This window comes from Hypanus sabinus, chromosome 22 (genome assembly GCF_030144855.1).
Source record: "Hypanus sabinus isolate sHypSab1 chromosome 22, sHypSab1.hap1, whole genome shotgun sequence".
NCBI classification, from domain to species: domain Eukaryota; kingdom Metazoa; phylum Chordata; class Chondrichthyes; order Myliobatiformes; family Dasyatidae; genus Hypanus; species Hypanus sabinus.
Genome location: NC_082727.1, coordinates 60,240,328 through 60,261,984, shown reverse-complemented (window position 1 = coordinate 60,261,984; position 21,657 = coordinate 60,240,328). Strand labels below are relative to the sequence as shown.

General features: G+C 40.6%; 1 protein-coding gene across 1 annotated transcript; it reads right to left on the bottom strand.

Moving 5' to 3' along the window:
* Positions 1–673: 673 nt before the first annotated feature.
* On the bottom strand, positions 674–3,984 carry adrb1 (adrenoceptor beta 1). The gene is made up of 2 exons (XM_059947897.1): positions 1,256–3,984; positions 674–1,144 (listed from the first exon to the last, which is right to left on the bottom strand). Exon 1 carries the CDS (start codon positions 3,190–3,192, stop codon positions 1,957–1,959), a length of 1,236 nt encoding a protein of 411 aa, XP_059803880.1. The 5' UTR covers positions 3,193–3,984; the 3' UTR covers positions 674–1,144; positions 1,256–1,956.
* Between the last annotated feature and the right edge of the window lie 17,673 nt (positions 3,985–21,657).

Here is a 21,657-nt window from a genome sequence, read left to right as displayed (position 1 = left end):
TAAGTTAACTCGCGAGAAATAGGCTCAAGTTTTCTCCTTGTATATTGACGGGAAGACGGCGAGGCGACTTTTCCGAGTTTGTTCTATACCGTTAGTCGTTAATCAGCGACGGATGTTAGAGCTGCCAAACAAACAAATTTAGGCATCGCAGCAGGGAGTTAACATCTTCGCACTGGGCCTTGAAGTAGGCTCAATATCAGTGTGAAGTGAGTGCATCCCAGATACATTCTACAAGCCCAAGATTCCTTTTGTGCGACCGAACTACATTTTTCGCTTGTGTAAACTGCATCAATCTTAATGTCACCTCAGCAGAAACAAAAGCATCAAAGCACTAAGCGGTAAGAATTGTTGGTTTTAAATTTCATGAGTTAAATTCCCGACACTCGCAATTCGTGTTCTGTCGGCCAGAATTAAGCAGCAATACAAAATGTTATCCTTGCGTGCTCATTGGCATGGACATACAGCAAACATTAGATATTGCACATTGGAACTTGCTCCTACAACGAAACGTCAGTTTTTTTTTTAATAAGAACTTTCATCAACAAGCCTTATCATCCTCCAGTGCCTCATGCATTGACTGTGGGCGATAATGGAGCCACCGCGGACTCGACGTTCATTTATTGCAAGATAACATAAACATTAACGTGAAATGTTTCATTACGTTTATTGCACGTATACCAAATAGCCACACATTTAAAAGGTACTACATATAAATATTTGCGGAGAAAGCAGACGTTGTGACAAGTATGTTATACCCGACGGCACGTGAATTTCATAACTTTCTTGGCAAATGCTACAGTGCAAAATAAAACTACGATTTTCCCTGTTTTCCTCACCGAAACCAATACCTTGTTTCCGAAAATCTAGCGGGAGATTTTTACCATAACTTTACTAACGTTAGTATATTAATAAACTTATATAGATAATGTCCATATTCGAAAAATACCAACTCCCCGGGACTGCATGTAGGTTAAGTTGGTCCTCCGTAGAATTTAACTTGTATTAAATAAGTAACAGTCACATCTTCATCCATCTTGAGTACTGTTAAAAGTTCAAAGTACATTTATTATCAAAGTATATATACAATTTTGAGATTCGTCTTCTTGCAGGCAGCACTGTCCACTGAGACTGCAGGTTAGTTCACCTAGTTTTAAATATACAAAATGCGACTTGTTTAATATAAACAATGCCTAACATAAATACCTGTACACACGCTGTACAGTCGGAGGTAGTCTCAATCAACACACACTCTTACCATGAATTTTGTAGCATCCATTCTTGTACATCGATAATTCCAAAGCTCACACAGCACGAGGTTGGGGGGGCGGGGGGGGGGGATCATAGAGTACTGCAAGATAATGAATGGTTCTTTAAAAACATCTTTTAAGTCTCTTTAATAAGTATAGCCACTGTGGTCAAGTGTTTTCCCCCAAAATCATGGTTGTTCCGTTACACGTATTATAAAGTGTTTAAGTAAGAATATCACAATAAAAGTACAGTATTATTTCTCGCCTAAGTGCCACGACCATCTATATTAAGGCAATCGAAGTGGAAATCCAGGGGCCCCACGTTCTGCGTTATCGGAAATCTCTTCACTTGTGGAATGCAATGTAAACAGAGCAAAACCATTTTAACTGCAAAGTAACTCAGCCTCACAGTTCATTCCTTTACTGCCCAGATTATCCCAATCACCACCAGTGCCTGCCCAGCCTGAGAATGCTGGATTCTCTACTCTGGTCCGAATCTTAGTGTTGATACGAAGTAGTCTTCTCCAATATTACCAGAGGCGAACGCTTATGGAGAAGTCTTGCCGCGAAGGCTTGGTGGTTTTTACAATGATTTGACACGTACAGAAGTAGACAGCAGATGACACCTGTTCAGCCATGTGGCTTCTCGTCCTTCGAACCTGCTTTAACCTCACAGCCGGCTCTCGGTGCGGATTTCCGGTTGGGGCTACTAGAACTGTGACTCTTCATCTTCCTGACGGAGATTGTCCTTTAGAGAGTTCACATCGGCCCCGTTGCTTTCCTGCGTCCTGCCCCACTCTGTCCAATTCTCTAGATTGCTGGGATCCAGCGTATTGCCAAACATTCCCGAGCAGCGGGACAATTCCCCAGAGCCCGAATACAGTCTGTTGTCCGCGGCGCTGGGGCAGAAAAGTAACTTTTTAAAGGCCGCTCTGAAGTCGGGACTCTTGCAGTAAATGATGGGATTGAAAGCCGAATTGACATAGCCGAGCCAGTTAAGAAACACAAAGAGTTTGCCAGGGACTATGTCAGGGCGGAACGCCTTCACCACATTCGCCACAAAGAATGGCAACCAGCAAAGGGTAAACGTCCCCATAATAATCCCCAAGGTCTTTAAAGCCTTGTGATCCCTGATGGCTATAATCCTGGAAGGTCTCCTTCGGCCTGCCCTGCCGTTTGGGATGAAGTGGTTGGTGTAAAACCTTCCCTCGCACTTGTCGATCTTCTTCATCTGCTTCTTGGCTTCTTGAAAGACGCGAGCATAGACGAAGATCATGATCAGCAGGGGCAAATAGAAAGAAATAATGGACGAGGCAACCGCGTAGGCTTTATTGGTTACGAAGTCACAGCAGCATGGGTCATTGTAACAGCGAATGGCTTCGGGGCCGTCATCTCGCCACCACCGCATCATGATGGGGAGCAAGGAGATGAGAGCAGAAATGGCCCAGACCACGCACACGATCACCCGCGCCCTGCTTTTGGTCAGCAAACTCTGGTAACGGAAGGGCGAGATTATGGCGATGTAACGGTCTATGGCGATCACACACAGTGTCCCAATGCTGGCTGTCACACACAGCACGTCAACAGAAGTCCACATTTCGCAGAAAACCGAGCCGTACAGCCATTTACCTCGCACCACAATTGTCGCGCCGAGTGGGACCACTAGGAGACCCATAATCAGATCTGCACAGGCCAGAGATACAATGAAAACATTGGTTAGGGTCTGGAGCCGCTGGTTCTTAGCGATGGCATACACCACCAGCAGGTTGCCCAGCACTATGATCAGGACGATGACTGCCATGACTGTGCCCATGCCTATCACCCACTGTTCAGAGAAGTCTTGCTGATGAGGTAGGTTTGGACTTACCCCGTTTGCAGAATTGACAAATATTATGGCAGTTGTCTTATTATTATGACAATCCATAGAGGAGAGTCCGTCTCCCATCGTGGATGCTGCTTGTAGAGGAGCCGAAAAGAGGCTGGAGTTTCATTTGCACGTCTCCCAGCTGATGTTGCTTCCTTCTCGCATTCTATTCCTTTACCGCCAGCAACAGGCAGCTTGCTTCAGATAAGCGGCCCGCCCGCCCCCTTACGTTGCCAGGCGGATAATCCAATGAGCTGTTACCCTGCTCGCTCTCTCTCTCTCCCCCCTCCCAGTCCAACAGCCTTGTGCGGAACCCGGACAGTCAGTAGCACCGAGCAAACTTTTGAAACAATTGCCTCCGGATGCTTTGCAAATTTTCTTTAAGAATGTTTCCAACTTGTGAAAATGGTAAAAAAAAAATTCCGGACTCTGCAGAAAGGCTAAAGGGTAAAAAAAATCTCCTTACAACGTTAATACAAATTGTCAAGTTACTAAGGAGCGTCGTAGCCGTTAACATATGACACCTGTTCTACATCCCCAGTTTATAATTCTCAATTAGCAATCCCATGGAATTAACCTGATAGATCTAATCACACAGTAATGGTAAGTCTCTGCTCCAATTATGTGTCCTTGAGCTAGCCGCAGATTGCATGTACAACTCGTTTTAACTTCTGCTGCCGCTGAATACGTCCCACCCTTTTCCTTAGCAGAACTGTCCGAGAAGATTATTTACTGTGCAGCGATTGTACACTATTCGTCTGAAACTCGTAATGCAATTAAAGTGGCAGCCACAGATGCAAAAAAAAATCCAACTCTTTGCAGCTTGTCGAACAATGTCGGTGGCGTTCCCTCCTTGTGCGTCTGCATGCAAGCCACGAGACGCGTTTCAGACCTTGAGCTGTTAAAGCGAAGATTTCAATAACGAAAACAATTTAGGCATAATAAATACGCTTTAAGTCCAGCAATGCAATTCGTTTAAGCCTGCGGTAGTCTTCTGCATTGCACAAAGAAAGATTAAGGGGGAAACGGTGTGTATTGCACAATTACGAAAATGGAACATCAGAGTGAAAAGTAGGATACTAAATGCGCGCTCTGCTAGTCCACGGTAATCACAGATTCCAATTGCACTTGATACTGATATAGACACTGGAGAGAAGAGACTGTGTGCAAGATTTTTGAATGTATTGATTAGGCTCTTAACACTTAAGTTTTTTTCCTCCAATTTTTGGATGTAATATTTTTGATAGCTAAGTTACATACACACTTTTCTAGACTGGAAACTGTCCTCTGTATCTTCCCCCACCCCGTTTACCCTAGACTGTGGAAATTCCGTATTCTAATTTTGTGCTAAAACAATTCATTTAAATCTGTGCTTTCAATCCTTTGATGTGAAAAATAGACATCCTTTGAAACTTTAATTATGTAAATCTTTCCTTATCCTAGACATTTCAGTTCCCAGAAAAAAACTGCTTTTGCTTGCATGACTATTTTCAATTTATTCCTACTCTCTTAGAATTATCATGCCACAATTGTAGTAGTGACAAATGAAATAATTAAATATAAAACTTTTTAATTGTTAACAAATATTCTTGGGGATGCACTTGAATGATGAGTTTGTATTTTTAAGCAGTTCATCTATCTTTACCAAAACCCTCATGTATTAAAACATGTTAATCAAAGTCATGAGATTTTGTTGATGGTGTTTACATATTGTGGGCAAATAAATTTATGGCCTTTTATGAAAAATTAAAAATCAGATTGGAAAGCAGCTGAAATGAGAACTTTTTGTATAAGTTGTAGTTATGTTCATATTTTGATATGTTTCATAAGGAAATAGTTGCTTGAATATTAGTGATATACAGAGCCAGGTGAAGAATGGAATTAATTCAGGTGTATCATAAAGAGAAAAATACTTACACAGGTTCTCAATGGTCTACTTTCATAGAGTAACTCTTTTGGAAACCAGTCCTTAATTGTCAAAGCATCCTACAAGACTTTTACTGGAATTTTGTGATGTGAAGGAAAGCCATTATCCATTTCTGCAGAGAGTTATTTTTGTGGCAGATTTTCTTTGGGAATTGATGAAAAGAAGCAAATCTGAAAGAGTGGATAATACTCAAGAAATGAAGATTACTTTTTCAAATATTTGTCACATGACAGCTTCTGAGACTGACACTGATTATTGAAAAAGTTTTTGAACTTTTTCCTAATGTTGGGCTCCTCAACTTCAGACCATAAGACCATTACTTCCTAGTTACTGTGTCTCAATCAAGATTAGTCCATCTATCATTAATCTTGTCCTTCTAACACTGAGCCAATTTTCTGATTGCTGCTTTGCAATTAATTTACTGTCCATTTATCTTCCCTAAGAGCTTGTGAAGTAAAACTTTGGTCAAAGAATAATGACAAAAACATATTTTAACTGGCAAGCCTTTAGCGACTAACATTATTCCTTACAATATTATTAAAGCCTGGTCTGAAATCCTGCTGATTACTCGTGTCCTCTTTGTTCTTGAAATGACACTCTGCTCAGTAATGACCTCAACTCTCTTTAAATATTTATTCATCTTTACCTTGCATGTTGTCAAGAGGTTTGGCAGCAATTTAACACAATGTCTAGTTAAGAATACAAAGTTTGACTTAAGTTTTGATTTTTGTATTTCTTTGTAAGACAGAACTAGACCACTTGGCCCTGCAAGTGTATGCTAGCTCATGGATCAATTTCATTCCCCCACTAATTTTCCTTGTAACCTCTTCTCCCTACATTTCTGACAACTCCTATCCGACTTTACCACTTACTCATTGTAGGGGTAATTCAGGTGATAGGGTTTATGGACTGTGGGAAACAATATATACGGTAATGGGGAGAGCACACAAACTCCTTAGAAAGGTGGGACTAGGAGGGACAGTACCTGAAGCGCCACTTCCTGGACAACAATAAAACTGCCAGAGCAAGTTCAATGATCTAGACACATGGTCAACAGCAGCAAAGACTTCCATGAATCTTCTCTCTCTGTTTCAACCACACTAAATATCAGCATCCACTGAACAACTTCTGCTCAATTCCAATCCCTGTTTAACATTCATCTGTCTCCCTTCTGTGGAGTTTGTACATTTCTGGGGTGATGATTGGGTGGCTGGGTGGAGATACATCTCTACCAAAGGAGGTGTAAAGTGCAAACTCAGGGTTGATTTTCACAATGCCAAGGTTTAGAATAAAATCAAAATAGGTTTAAAATTAAAAATATTTTAACTTTTACCTGAATGACATGTCTATAGCCTAATCTTCATTTAATTCATTTGAAAACGGATGATGTTTTTCTTTTGGGTTGACTCTCTGAAGATCCTTCAACATGATTGGGTATTGAAGACATCGCATTTGCTAGATATCAGAGATCTTCTGAGGTGCTCCATTGGTCAGGGTCAACCGTGGATATTGTGATCCTGCTGTCTAGCTATGCAAGCCTGGGTAATACGATATGGAGAGCAAGCTGTTGCCCATCTAACAGGCTTCCACTCTCCACATAGCTGATGAATTCAAAGGAATGGCAGAGACTGATACAGTTTGGCACCAGCTGTGCTGGAGTTGCCAGTCAGCGTTGAACGCAATATAGAACTGCCTTAGGGACTCCAGCTCCAGATTTTTCCATGGGGTTTACTCCCAAAGCCTTCCCCAGGAGTGGGTATAGCCGCAAGGCAGCAGATGTTTGAGATCAGAGCTCTACTTCTCCTCTATGAGCTGCCAGCCATGGCTGATGAACCCCATCTGTCCAAAGTGACTGGTTTTAAGATGCCAGTATCCTGCTTTTGCTCCTTCTCCTGTCGATAGAAATGGTTCTACTAGGCTTAGTAGCTTAGTCACACCTAAAGACCAACAGCTGGACTTAGTTGTCAGATACATGCCATTGGGAGCATTTAATGGGCAGTGGGTATTATGCCAGCCTTAAAGAACAGACTGATAGATGGATGATTTAAATCAGTGTTTGCCAACCTTTTTTAGCCCAAAGGCCCACTAAAGCATCTTCATGCTTGCCAATGCCCCTCTTTGGCAGAATGTACTTTCTGGCAAGCGCCGTAGTGTAGAAACATGTCTACTGAATGTTAACATGAGAAAAACAATCCTGCTTTAAAATGTTATTTGTCTTTAAACCTAGTTTACACAGAACCTGCACACTGTACCACAGCCTCAATGTCAATGTGATCCTTGAGCTTGATGGTTTCTAGGAAGAGTTGAAATATCTGGTTCAAGTTCTGACAGCAAAAGCCCTAAGTCCCCACGTGTAACAATGTCCAAATGGTTTCTGTTTTTTGTGAGTATATGGTTCTCCAAAGACCAGGAAACTTCAAATGACAGTATCACCGCATGCCACAAAAGCCAACATTTATGTAAAGCATTCTGAATGTCAATAATTTCTTCTGGCAAGCTGTCTTCCTGTTCTTCCACCTTGCATAGGAATGGGTTAATTACCTAGTCCAGAATTTCCAGATCGTTCAAATCCTTGAATCAATTCTGAGGATTCTTCTTCAGTGACTTGGTGTAAGCAATACTCTTACAAATCACAATCTGTGAAAGAGAGTGCCATATTTTCCGTGCAGGGAAACTGTGAGAACATTCTTCTCCCAATGTTTTTCTTATACTGTGTATTTCCAATTTTCTGATAAAAGTAGACACTGTGCTTTTTGCCGGGATTAAATTGAAATTCTCACCCTGCAGTGTCAATGTCTCGCACAGTTGACTCATCCAGTTGTATCCCAAATTGTGCTTATTTTTGTAGCTCTGTGCACAGTTGTTACTCAATGTCATCACTCATTCCATCAATACGATGAGCTACAGAGTTATTACTTAGAAGAATTCATTTCAAAATACTGGTATCCATTTTGAGAACTGGTGAGCACTTCTGATAGAGCAGGCATTATTAATCTTTCACCAATTGTATGAGATTTTCTACACTTTGCTATCATTTTGGAAATGTTATAAGTTGCAGTGGGACCACTATCAAGGTCATTTTTAGCATTTTTGGCAAATGACTCAAGTGTGCAGTGCTTTTCAAATGCTTCTTTCATGTTTTGGAATAGAGTAATACCATAAGTAGCCTTTTCAGGGTGTCTTCTCTGGAAGTGTTCCTGCAACCTTGATTGTTCCATGCCTTCATTAGACAGAATTCTCTTAAAATAAGGCACATGGGGTGTTGCTGATCTGATGGGAATGGAATAAAACTGCAGTCCAGGTGTGGAACATTGTATTGCCGCACTTTCTGAAGTTTATGTTTCTTAGCAGGATTACAATTCAAGGCTTCACTGCCTTCAGAGTCATAGAGATTGCACTGTACATATTTATTCATCATTACTGGGGCTAAATTAAACTTTAAAAATAACATATTCTGTGAGTGCCTATCAGACAGCCAGTTAGGTCTCATGCCTCAAGTTAGGGTGCCACTTACTGTGCCCCCCGATGACTTTTTTTTTCTCCTAACGCCCCCTTAGGACACATAACCATCCACCATTGGGAATCACTAATCAAAATTAATGTCAAAGAGATGGATAGATTTTTTTTTACAGATTTCTCACAAGTGCCTTCGCTTCACTACAGACCAAAGAATTGGGCTATTATTAATCTGAAATGTGAACATATAATAAACACGCAATTGTAATTTTTCCTTCAAAGTTTATCTTTAAACTGCATATTAATACTGTTTTAAATTTCAGAATAATTAACTTTTGATTATAAAATGACTTTCTCACTAAATTCTTCATATTTGCAATAATTTTAATTTTCATGTTATTTTGTATGACCTAGATTATTCTTGTGTTATTTAATAGAGCTGAACATTAGCACTTCTTACACCCACGGGTTCATTTTATCCTCTCAATTTAATTTTCCTCAACAAGGTTTGTCAGTATGTTTCATAAATAATCAGCTATCGTAATAATTAAGCACTCAGTATTATATGACTACAAACACACTGATGCCGCAGAACTTTGGAAAAACGGGGCCGAATTGCAACAACATGTTCTTCCATTTTAATAAAAGGCCTTTGCCTATAATTGCAAGCCTTGCCAGATTTGGTCATTTGCATTGAACCTCACATTTTCCAAGCATCTTTTTAATTTTAGTATAACCAATTCAAGATAATTCTGGAGAAAGTGATTGGGGTGAGTCAAAGTTATTATCCACTGGCACACTAAACTTGGTCCTTATAATGAGCAAGAGTTTGACTACTCCAAAAGAAAATCTACTCTTAAATCTTTTTGCAGAATAATTTAAATCATAAATGTTAATTACTTTGTAGGAGTATGTGATTAAAATGATAAAACTCCAAGGGGTTGCTTGGGTCATCATACCTGTGCCAGCTCTTTGAAGGGATAATGATTAATCTCATTTGCCCATATTTTCCCCTATAATCTAAGTTGTTATGATTTGGGGAATGCAGTGCTTATCAACTTGGAATGCCAAGCCCCCTTAAAAGGTCTCTGTACCTTTATAGGCAGTGATCATAATAGTTCATTTTCACTCATCTGCTTGTGTTAATTATTTTGAATTTGTCTCCTCTGGTTACTGACCCTTACAGCAATGGAAACATATTTTGAATTGTTCTTTATCACTCATAATCTGTAGCATCTCCAGTAAATGTTGCCTAGAACAGAGATGACAACCAGGCAGGGAGGATGCAGGAAAGGACACTCTACATCAGGGCTTCCCAAGCTGGGGTCCACAGACTCTTCGGTTTAATGGTCAGGGTCCATGGCATATCAAAGATTGGGAACCTCTGCTCAACAATCCCCTAACAACATGACATTATCAATACCCGCATTCTGTCACATCAAGGAAATACACACACGTGCTCTTGAAAAATACTTCAGATTTGAATTTCTCTGCAGTTCTGTGTGATTGTCAATACCAAAGCTAACAATTAGAGTCTGAATTTGTTAAATTAAAACTTTTGTTATGTTTTGTAATTTCAAAACATTAAATTAATTCAAATGAAGACACGGGGAGTCCAATATATGGGATATGTGCGCAATTAATATTTATACTTATAACCTGTAATTAATTATTTAAACGAACAGGAATGCTTAATCAAACAAGAGTACTCAAATATTATTGAAATCGTAAATACACAACAACTCCCCTCAGGGATCTAACATGAAGCTAAACCTTCAGTTGTCAACTGATTGTATTCCAAACATCTCTTGAAGAGGATTCCCCCAAATTTGGTAAGTTCCCTTACTCTCTGCTTTATTTTCTTGTGGTCAGATAGCGTCTAAAGCTGCCCTCAGATGTTGTGTCTTATTTTTCTAGTTCAGTCAAGCTGAGGAGATAGGTTCTGGAAAATGTAGGCAAATTGTTAGTAACTCAGAAATGCAAAGAAAGTTAGTTACCAAAGATAAACAGTATTTTCAACATTATTCCAAATAATTCAAATGAATGAGTTAAAGGATTAGACCAAAAAAATACTGTAACTAGCAAATCTCAAAGTTCAAATTCTCAGATTACATGCATGTCACCTCATACAACCCTGAGATTCTTTTTCTGTGGGCAGACTTAGCAAATCTGTAGAACAGTAACTCTAAGCTGTAACCATCAGGAGCTGTTAACTGTAAACTGTGCAAATGCAGATATAAATAAATAGCAATAAATAACGAGCATGAAATAACAGTAGAACACAGTCCTTAAATGAGTGTAGCTAGCCACTTTGGTTCAAGAGCATGATGGTTGAGTGGTAGTAACTGTTCTTGAACCTGGTGGTGTGACTCCTGAGGCATCTCTACCTTCTACCTGATGACAGCAGTGAGTACTCTTAAACTTAGTAAACTATAGTCTGTCAAAGCAGCCACTCGCTTTGCTTTACTGTTTGAAATGTTTTGTCTGACCAATGGTCTGAAGTGCCTTGAAAGGCTGGTAATGGCACACATCAAAAACTCCAATATGCGTACCGAAAGAACTACTCTCTGAAAGATGCAGTGTTGTCTAGCTTGCACTTGGCCCAGATATACCTGGAAAATGACACATGTCAGAATGCTGTTCCTAGATTTCAGTTCGGCATTCAACATTATTGCCCCACAGACTGTGGTGAACAAGCTCCTACCTCTCATTTTAAATACACCCCAGTGCAACTGGGTGTTGGACTTGCTAACCTCACGCAGTCAGGATGCATAACCGCTCCTACCCCCTCATCATTCTCAACTCTGGAACATTCTGCTGGCACCAGACTGCGCAATCTCACTGTCAACTCTGCTGACGGCTCATCACCAGCAACGATGAGATGGCTGACAGAGGTGGTGGAAGGGCTTAAGCTCTAGTGTCCGGTAAGTAACCTATCCTCAATGTCAGCAAGACAAAGGAGATGGTTATCAACTTGAGGAAATTCTGCACCACTCACATCCCTCTTCACGCACAGCACAGAAGTGGAAAATGTGAACTGTTTCAAACTTCTGGGAGTGCACATCCTGCACAGTCTCTCATGGTCCCCAATCATATCCTCCTTCCACAAGAAAGCTCACCAAAGCCTCTACCTTCTGAGGAGACTGGTTGATACACATCATTACTCCAGACTTCCTGCAGATTCGCAGTGGAGATCATCCTCACATGCTGCATCACCATGTGGTACAGAAACAGCACTGTGGCTAACATGCGGGCTCTGTAGTAGGTAGATAATGCATCCCCAGCACCAGCCAACCCGACATTGAGGACATGTATACAGAAAGGTGCCCCTGACATCATGATGCATTCCACCCATCCTGCTATGGACTGTTTGTCTCACTCCCATCAGAAAGGAGGCTACGTAACATCCAGGCCAGGTCTCAAAACCAGTTATTTTCTGCAAGCCGATAGCTGTTCAACACTTCCACCCATTAACCTGCCCCACCAAAACTACATACACATCACCTAGCGTCACATCTACAGTACTGTGCACCAGTCTTGTGTGTATATATTTTTGCACAGTACTGTATTTGGCAAAGTGGAGCAGAGAGCAAATTTGTAAATCTGTTGGGAACGGCAAGAGTGGAGTGTCCTGGGAGGGGTGTGGGACAGGTGACAGGTAATAATAATAAGTTCTTTATTGATCCCGAGTAGGAAATTTTTTAAGAAGCACCAGGGCAGGGAGTGGTGTGGGTGCAGACACACCCAGCCCTGAGACACCAGTCAAACTCATTTGATTCCAAACAGTTGCCTATTGATCATTACAGAATGTCTCTCCTCTCCTCTCCATTCCCTTTTCCCCAACCATGATTCCCCTCTGCCTGCCCTATTCCCACTCTCACTCCACAATAGAGACCCAGATCAGAATCAGCTTTATCATCATTCACATATGTCATGATTCTTTTCTGGCAGCAGTACTTAAAATTACTACAGTACTGCTCAAAAGTCTTAGACTCCCTAGGTATATCCACGTGCCTGAGACTTTTCCACAGTATTGTATGTAATAACAGTTACTTGTACATTGTGCTTTATAGGATTGTGTTTACATTTACCATGTTTTTTGGAGGATTTTTTATGCTGCATTGGATCTGGTGTAGCAGTCATTTCATTTTCCTATACACTAGTGTATTGAAGAATTGTAATAAATAATCTTGAAACGAATAGTAACAATAATGAATTCCCACAAGAATGATGAAGACTAACTCAGAAAATGGAAGAATTCTCCCTCTGGCACCTTATCAAAGCTCATTGAGGATGTCATGGTCAAGTAGACATTGGTTGTTGCTACGTCCAGTCACCTGTGACTTTCAGTGTGAATAAAATAGGTTAAAATAGGCATACCTTCTTAATCCTTTATGTCTACAAAGTGATTAAAAGTTCAAAGTATGTTTATTATCAAAGTATGTACACATGCAATCCTGAGATTCATCTTCCCACAGACAGCCATAAAACGAAACACCATAGACAATAGGTGCAGGAGTAGGCCATTCGGCCCTTGGAGCCAGCACCACCATTCAATGTGATCATGGCTGATCATCCACAATCAGTACCCTGTTCCTGCCTTCTCCTCATATCCCTTGACTCTGCTATCTTTAAGAGCTCTATCTAACTTTTTCTTGAAAGCATCCAGAGAATTGGCCTCCACTGCCTTCTGAGGCAGAGCATTCCATAGATCCACAACTCTCTGGGTGAAAAAGCTTTTCCTGAACTCCATTCTAAATGCCCTACCCCATATTCTTAAACTGTGGCCTCTGGTTCTGGACTCTCCCAACATCGGAAACGTGTTTCCTCCCTCTAGCATGTCCAATCCCTTAATAACCTTATATGTTTCAATCAGATCCCCTCTCATCCTTTTAAATTCCAGTGCATACAAGCCCAGTTGCTCCAATCTTTCAACATATGTCAGTCCCGCCATCCCGGGAATCAACCTTGTGAACCTACTTTGCACTCCCTCAATAGCATGAATGTCCTTCCTCAAATTTGGAGACCAAAACTGAACACAATACTCCAGGTGTGGTCACACCATTGCCCTGTACAACTGCAGAAGGACCTCTTTGCTCCTATACTCCACTCCCCTTGTTATGATGGCCAACATGCCATTAGCATTCTTCACTGCCTGCTGTACCTGCTTGCTTACTTTACGTGACTGATGTACAAGAACACCTAGATCTCATTGTACTTCCCCTTTTCCTAACTTGACACCATTCAGATAGTAATCTGCCTTCCTATTCTTTCCACCAAAGTGATAACCTCATATTTATCCACATTAAACTGCATCTGCCATACATCTGCTCACTCACCCAACCTGCCCAAGTCACCCTGCATTCTCCTAACATCCTCCTCATATTTCACACTGCCACCCAGCTTTGTGTCATCTGCAAATTTGCTAATGTTACTTTTAATCCCTTTATCTAAATCATTAATATATATTGTAAATAGCTGCAGTCCCTGCACCGAGCCTTGTGGTACCCCACTAGTCACTGCCAGCCATTCTGAAAAGGATCCATAAATCCCTACTCTTTGTTTCCTGTCTGACAACCAATTTTCTATCCATGTTAGTACCCTATCCCCAATACCATGTGCTCTAATTTTGTCCACTAATCTCCTATGTGGGATCTTATCAAAGGCTTTCTGGAAGTCCAGGTACACTACATCTGCTGGCTCTCCCTTGTCCATTTTCATAGTTACATTCTCAAAAAATTCCAGAAGATTAGTCAAGCATGATTTCCCCTTCGTAAATCCATGCTGACTCAGACTGATCCTGTTACTGCTATCTAAATGTGCTGTTATTTCATCTTTTATAATTGACTCCAGCATCTTCCCCACCACTGATGTCAGGCTAACTGGTCTATAATTCCCTGTTTTCTCTCTTCATCCATTCTTAAAAAGTGGGATAACATTAGCTATCCTCCAATCCTCAGGAACTGATCTTGAATCTATAGAACAATTGGAAAATGATTACCAATGCGTCCACAATTTCTAGAACCAGCTCCTTAAGTATCCTGGGATGCAGACCATCAGCCCCTGGGGATTTATCAGCCTTCAATCCCATCAGTCTACCCAACATAATTTTTTGCCTAATGTGAATTTCCTTCAGTTCCTCCATTACCCTAGGTCCTCTGGTCACTATTACATCTGGGAGATTATCTGTGTCTTCCCCAGTGAAGACAGATCCAAAGTACCTGTTCAATTCGTCTGCCATTTCCTTGTTCCCCATATTAAGTTCACCCGTTTCTGCCTTCAAGGGCCCTACTTTGGTCTTAACTAATTTTTTCCTCTTCACATACCTAAAGAAGCTTTTACTATCCTCCTTTAAATTCTTGGCTAGCTTACCTTCGTACCTCATCTTTTCTCCCCATATTGTCTTTTTAGTTATCTTCTGTTGCTCTTTAAAAGTTCCCCAATCCTCTGGCTTCCCGCTCATCTTTGCTATGGAAACATGGAACCCATTTCAGGAAAACAAATGCCCAAAATGCCAAAAAAAACACACAAACGGGATAACCCGAGCAAGAAACACACAGAATATAAAACATCAAACCACAGAGTCATTGAAACAGTCTGGGAATGGTCAGTTAAGTTCAGTTAAACTTAGCGCGCTGTTGTTTGTTGAACGTTGGCTGCAGAGTCAGCATGCCCTGATCATAGTAGCAATAAAATAAAAGGAGTAACCAGGCACACATATAACATGAACTGCAGAGTAACCGTTAACATTTTCATAAGCTTAACAAAGAATACATTGCTGGCACACTAGAGATTTGTTCCACTAATTTTAGATAAATAATAGCTCGCTTGTCTTGAGCTTGGCTTACAGAGCTTAATGTCAAGAATGTCTTTCCAAGAACTCCATATGTTTGTGCTGTTGCTTCCACCAAGAATGTAAAATTACAGCCAAAAAGGAAGCTTAGTTCCTAGAAATGTGTTTTAACAGAGTTCTTTGGTATGCCCCAGAATTTGAAGATGATTTGCTTCCAGTCTGGTTTTGTAGATGCCCATCCTCATCCTACCCTATGTTTTGGTGAATGATTTGTTACTGTCCAGGGTGTTGGCCACTAAGCATGCACAGGTGTACCTGTCATCTGCATCCTGCAGCTCCACAAATGAGGTCAGGGGGCCTTTGTCCTCATGTATGTTGCCATAGGTGAAAGAATTCCCATTAGTTCTGAAGATTTACTCCAGTTCTGCAGGAGGTTTGTTGGTGGTGAACCACAGCATCACAGTGAGAGAGGGGGAGAAAAGTACTGGGGAAAGTACGCAGCCTGAATTGGACACCAGCTTTCAATGAGGGTTGACTTTGGTACTGATCCATAGGTTAGCATTATGGTTTGCATGCTAAAACACTAACAAGCTGAATTTATAATGGGAGCAGAACCTGAAGAGGTTCTACAATCCCTCCTGCTTATGGAGTGAGGTAAAAAAAGGTCACCTACTGTGGATGGGGCTGTTCCACAGTGAAGATCATGTCCACTTTATTTCTAGGTGGACAAAATCTACTGGGATTCTGGGGAACAGTGCTTTGGCCACTTGAAGGTGGTGGTTAGGGTAGATGCAGGGCGTTATTTTCCCTGTGGCAGCAGGAAGGACTTCTTCCAACCAAGCAGCACAGTTAGCACAGAATTAACAGTGTTAGTATTGGTGATAATACTCATACTTTTAAAGGGAGCAGAATGAATGTTAGAAGAAGAAAATGTATGAACTATTATAGAATTATTTCTAGAATAAAGTAATACTGTAAACTGAAAATGTTTATGACATGTAAAAGTATTTGCATAGAGAGAGACACACACAGACATATAATATATACACATACCTACACAATAGAATGTTGAACTGAATATATCCTTCCTTCATGTTTAGTGAAGTTCAAAGCACAATTTATTACCAGAGTACATCTATGTCACCATATACAACCCTGAGATTCATTTTCCTGTGGACATAGTCAGCAAATCTATAGAATAGTAACTATAACAGGATCAATGAGGAATCAACCAGAGTGCAGAGAACAACAAACTGTGCAAATATAAATAAATAGCAAAAAACTAATGTGAACATCAGATTACAAGGTAAGAGTCCTTAAAGTGAGATCATCGGTTGTGGGAACATCTCAATGGATGTAGTTATGAGTGTAGTTATCTCCTTTTATTCAGTAACTGGTGGTGCGAGTCCTGAGGCTCTTGTAACTTCTGCTGATGGCAACAGCAAGAAGAGAGCATGGGTTGGGTGCTGAGGATCTCTGATGATGCACGCTGCTTTCCTACAACAGTGTTTCATGTAGATGTGCTCAATGCTTGGCAGGGCTTTACCCATGAAGTACAGTGGGGGGGGGGGGGGGAAATCCACTATCTTTTGTAGGATTTTCTGTTCAGAGGCATTGGTGTTCCGATAACTGGCTGTAATGCAGTCAGTCTCCGTTAGAAATCTATAGAGGTTTGTCACAGTTTTAGATGTCATGCCAAATCTCCGCAGACTCCAAAAGGAGTAGAGATGCTGTTGTGCTTTCTTCATAATTGCGTGTATGTACTGGGCCCAGAACAGATCCTCTGAAATAATAACACCCAGGAATTTAAAGTTGCTAACCCTCTCCACTAATGGGGACTGGCTCATGGACCTCTGGTTTCCCTTTCCCGAAGTCTACGATCTAACATTGGTTTTGCTAACATTAAGTGAGAGGTTGTTGTTATGACATCTCTCAGCCAAATTTTCAGTCTCCTTCCTGTATGCTGATTGCCTCACCACCTTTGATTTGGCCCGTAACAGTGATGTCATCAGCAAACTGGAATATGGTGTTGGAGCTGTACTTGGCTGCACAGTCACAGATGTAAAGCAAGTAGAGCAGAGGGCTAAGCACACAGTCCTGGTGCACCTATGCTGATGGGGATCAGTGAGGAGATGTTGCTGCCAATCTGAACTGACGGGTCTGCAAGTGAAGAAATCTGGGATCCAATCGCTTAAGGAGGTATTGCAGCCAAGGTCTTGGATCTTTTTGATTAGCTTTGAGGGGTTGATGGTATTGACTGCTGAGCTGTAGTTGATAAATTGCATCTTTGCTGTCCCGATGTTCCAGGATTGAGTGAAGTGCCAATGAGATAGCATCTGCTGTGGACCTGTTGCTCCGGTAGACAAATAATGCAGTATTTCCAACTTACAACGTGTTAAATTGTGGTTGTTGTGACATTGGGTCTCTGGTAATACTGAAATTTGTCTCACTGTCACTAGCTACCCAAAGGGAAGAAGGTAGAGTGTAAATGGACTGAGTTGCAAAGGGAGGTATTGAGAGGGTTCACAGCTGAACTGTGCCTGTGTTTCTTCTCCTGATGTTTATTTGTTATGTAAGTAATGGTCACAGTTAAATGCACAGCTGACACAAGACCATAGGACAGGGAATTTAGAGGAGGCAATTAGAATTTCATAACAAGTCTCCACCTGGTCCAATTAAAAGCAATTCAAGTTGAATAGAGACAGGTGTACTTACTTGATTATCATAGGACTGCACAGTGTGGATGTGGGAGGAGTATCACCGCAACTGGACACTGAGGTCGGCCTTCTGCGAGAACTGGTTTCTATATCATTCAACTAGCAGACTACCAGAATGACCTTGGCAATCAATGCATTGTGACATGTGATCTGACAGTTTGAAATAGTTTTACCTGCCAGATCATCTGAATTCAAAACTGCAAAGTCAGGATCTTGTCCTATTTGTGTGGCTGTCCAGAAATGAAGGATCATTTGGTCCAGGAAGCCTGACTGATAGAGTGAAAAGAGAAAAAATATCATCTAGAACCGGTCACAGGGAGACACTGAGAATGGAGCTTTGAAGAATCTTACCAAATGGGATCACTATCAGATTGCCTTGATTTTTAAGTTAAACTTCTTTTCTATTTTAAAATTGAATCACTCTAAAATAAATCAGCTTCATGACGTTAAATAAACTTTATATATTCAACTCTTTTGTTATGAGAATGTAATTTGATTACAGGTTGATTGAATTTCATAATTAAGTTTTATTTTTTTCTACAAAGCAACTGACTGTTTTCTAGCATTGAAGTAAATGCGTTGCTGTTTGTAAGGTGCAATCAGACAGGAAGTGTACTGAGAGGAGTGCAGAGTTTTATCAGAATGTTTAAATGCTATGCTTCATAAAAACTTTGACTTGTACCTTACCTTTTCCTGTGTAGCCTTTCCAGCTCGTGCTATTGTAATGTGGGTGTTGAGTCATGGAGATTTCATCATGATTCATGTCAAAATGAAAATGGTAATAGTCTACTGATGTAATTCCGTACTGGTTGAACATCAATGTAACAATTATTTGGCTTTTCTATGTGAGAGGTTACTTCTAACTTTCCTTCACTTGGAAAAATAGGAAAATGTTGGGAACATTAGATGATTCATGTTTGGACTAATATCAAAAATTTTCTTGTGGTGAATTTGATGTAGTTTTCAAAGGGTATATTTTTTCAAATCTGTTGGGATTCATTCCCATTGATTTCTAGTAAAATAGTTAATTTGAATGCTGTAGGACAGGGGTCCACTGTTCCCTTGGTTAATACTATTGACCCATGGCATAAAAAAGGTTGGGTACCCCTGCTGTAGGATATATTGAGTAACTATCTCTTAACAATGGTGTGGGGAATGTTCATCAATTTCACGATTTCACTAATTCATGAGAAAAGTTCTCAATCAGAATCATTATACCAAAATATTTATAATTGATCTATTAAGGCAGGGGTACCCAATCTTTTTTATGCCATGGGCCCTTACCATTAACTGTGGCGTCCATGGATCCAGGTTGGAAACCCCTGTATTAAGGGATTAGTTTTGACATTAATAGCATTGATAAATATGTCTATATTCAAAACTGATGACAAATAGCAGTTCTTAAGTGAGCAGGAATAATATATTTATTGTTTTGCTGAAGGGTTTCGGCCCAAAACGTCAATCGTACTCTTTTCCATAGATGTTGCCTGGCCGGCTGAGTTCCTCCAGCATCTTGTGTGTGTTCCATGAATCATATATTGGTTTGTTTCATTTTAAGAAAGGTTGAACTGAATTATGAAACTTGACTTTGTATTCAGGCTAAAATATCTGGTTAAAGAATAATTAACTGCTGTCACAGTAATTGACCATTTGCAGTTTAGAGGCTTTCACCAATAAGTTATAATCCTCTAGTTTAAGGCCCTGTATTTTAACAGCGAGGTGTCATTCACATATTCTATCTAGTGTTCCTGGGCAACAACAATCAAAGGTAAAGTGACAGATGAAGGAATAAGCTATGTAAAGGTCTATCTGATAATGACAACCTTTAGGTAAAATTACAGGAAAAAGACAAGCTGACCATGTGAATCAGCACGTACGATCTTGGAGGTGAATCTCGTTATGTTTGCTTTCACCATATTTGCTTTAATCCAGCTGTATTTTGAAACAGATACTGTCTTAAATGTTCCAGAGGTGGATTTTTTTTTTTGGAAGCATTACTCTGTAAATACTTAACATGCACAGAAGAAGTCAAAGGTTTGAGAATAGAACTCTTTGAAACAAAAACTTCCTAATGATCAGGGTTTAAATTAAAAAAAAATTACTGACACTGGTACCAATTTTTCTCAGATTCTTGTTCAATGTATTGTAGATCCAACAAGAAATATTTTCCACAGATCTGTTTGGTGAGGGTGTGTATTTGGAAAATATGCAGTGAGGGATATGTGTTAGTTTCACTGTAAATGAGACGTTTAAATTGGCTTGAGAGGAAAAACAAACAGTTTCTATGGTTTGGGAGTTCTGTGGTTTTAGCTATTGGTAGATAGAATGGTAAATTGCTGGGGGTCATGTTGAGGCAAGAAGTTAAATAAATGATTCATGCTTCCCTCACCTACTGGCACTAAATCAGAAGCGAATCTGAGATAAGACTATATGATATGGGAGCAGAATTAGACCATTTGGCCCATTTCATCATGGCTGGTCCATTTTCTTTCTCATCCCCAATCTCCTGCCTTCCCATATCCCTTCATGCCCTGACCAATCAAGAAACTATCGATTTTTGCCTTAAATATACCCAATGATGGCCCCCACAGCCACCTGTGGCAATGAATTTCACAGATTCACCACTCTCTGGCTAAAGAAATTCCTCATTTCCAAGCTAAATGGACTTCCTGCTATTCTGGGGCCACGTTGTCTAGTCCTAGAATCTCTCACCATAGGAAACATCCTCTCCACATCCACTCTGTTGAGGCTTTTCAACATCTGATAGGTTTCAATGAGATCACCCCTCATTCTTCTAAATTCCAGTGAATGCTCCTCATGTGCGATGAGATGAGAAAAGAGGATGGTGCATGCCCTTGAGGCCTGATTACACACAATGCTGCTCACAGTGATTGTGTGCCACCTTCTCATGCAAGGCATATTAGTGCGTCCACCATGGGTTAGGCCAGAAGAAGTAGGAGCAGGGTTAAGCCAGTTGGTCTATTGAAGTTGCTATGCCATTCAGTTATGGCTGATTCATTTTCTCTCTTAACTGCAATCCCTTGCCCTCCCCATAATACCACCCAATTCACATCCATGTCATAGCGTGTTTAAACAGCTGTGATGTGTATGTGAGTTGTGCAGCTTGGGTGGGTCTGAGTACTTGAACAGTGGTGGAGGTAGAAGGATGAAGACATGGAATTGTAGACTCATCAAGACAAACAGCACAGTAATAAGCCATTGAGCCCACCGACTCTATGCTATCAACCCATATCCATGCCAACCCTACATTAATCCGATTTTTTTTCAACCCCATCCATATCAATTTCCCCCAGGTTCTTCCTACACTCACCTCCTGTCCAAGAGTAGTTTAGTGACTAGTTAACTTACCAACTTGACCCAAAATATTAGCAACTTCTTTCTCCTTCCAGATGCTGTCTGACACGCTGAGTTCCTCCAGCAAATTGTTTGCTGCTCTGCATTCTAGTGCCTGTAGCCTCTTGTGTCTCCTGTCTATCAATCAGCATATTTTTTTAGATATGGGAGGAAACGAGAGTACGAGTGGGTAGCCAAGCAGTCACAGAGAGAATAACATATAGAATATTACAGTACAGTACAGGCCCTCCAGCCTACAACGTTGTGCCAAACGTTTAACACTTAACTACAATTAGCGT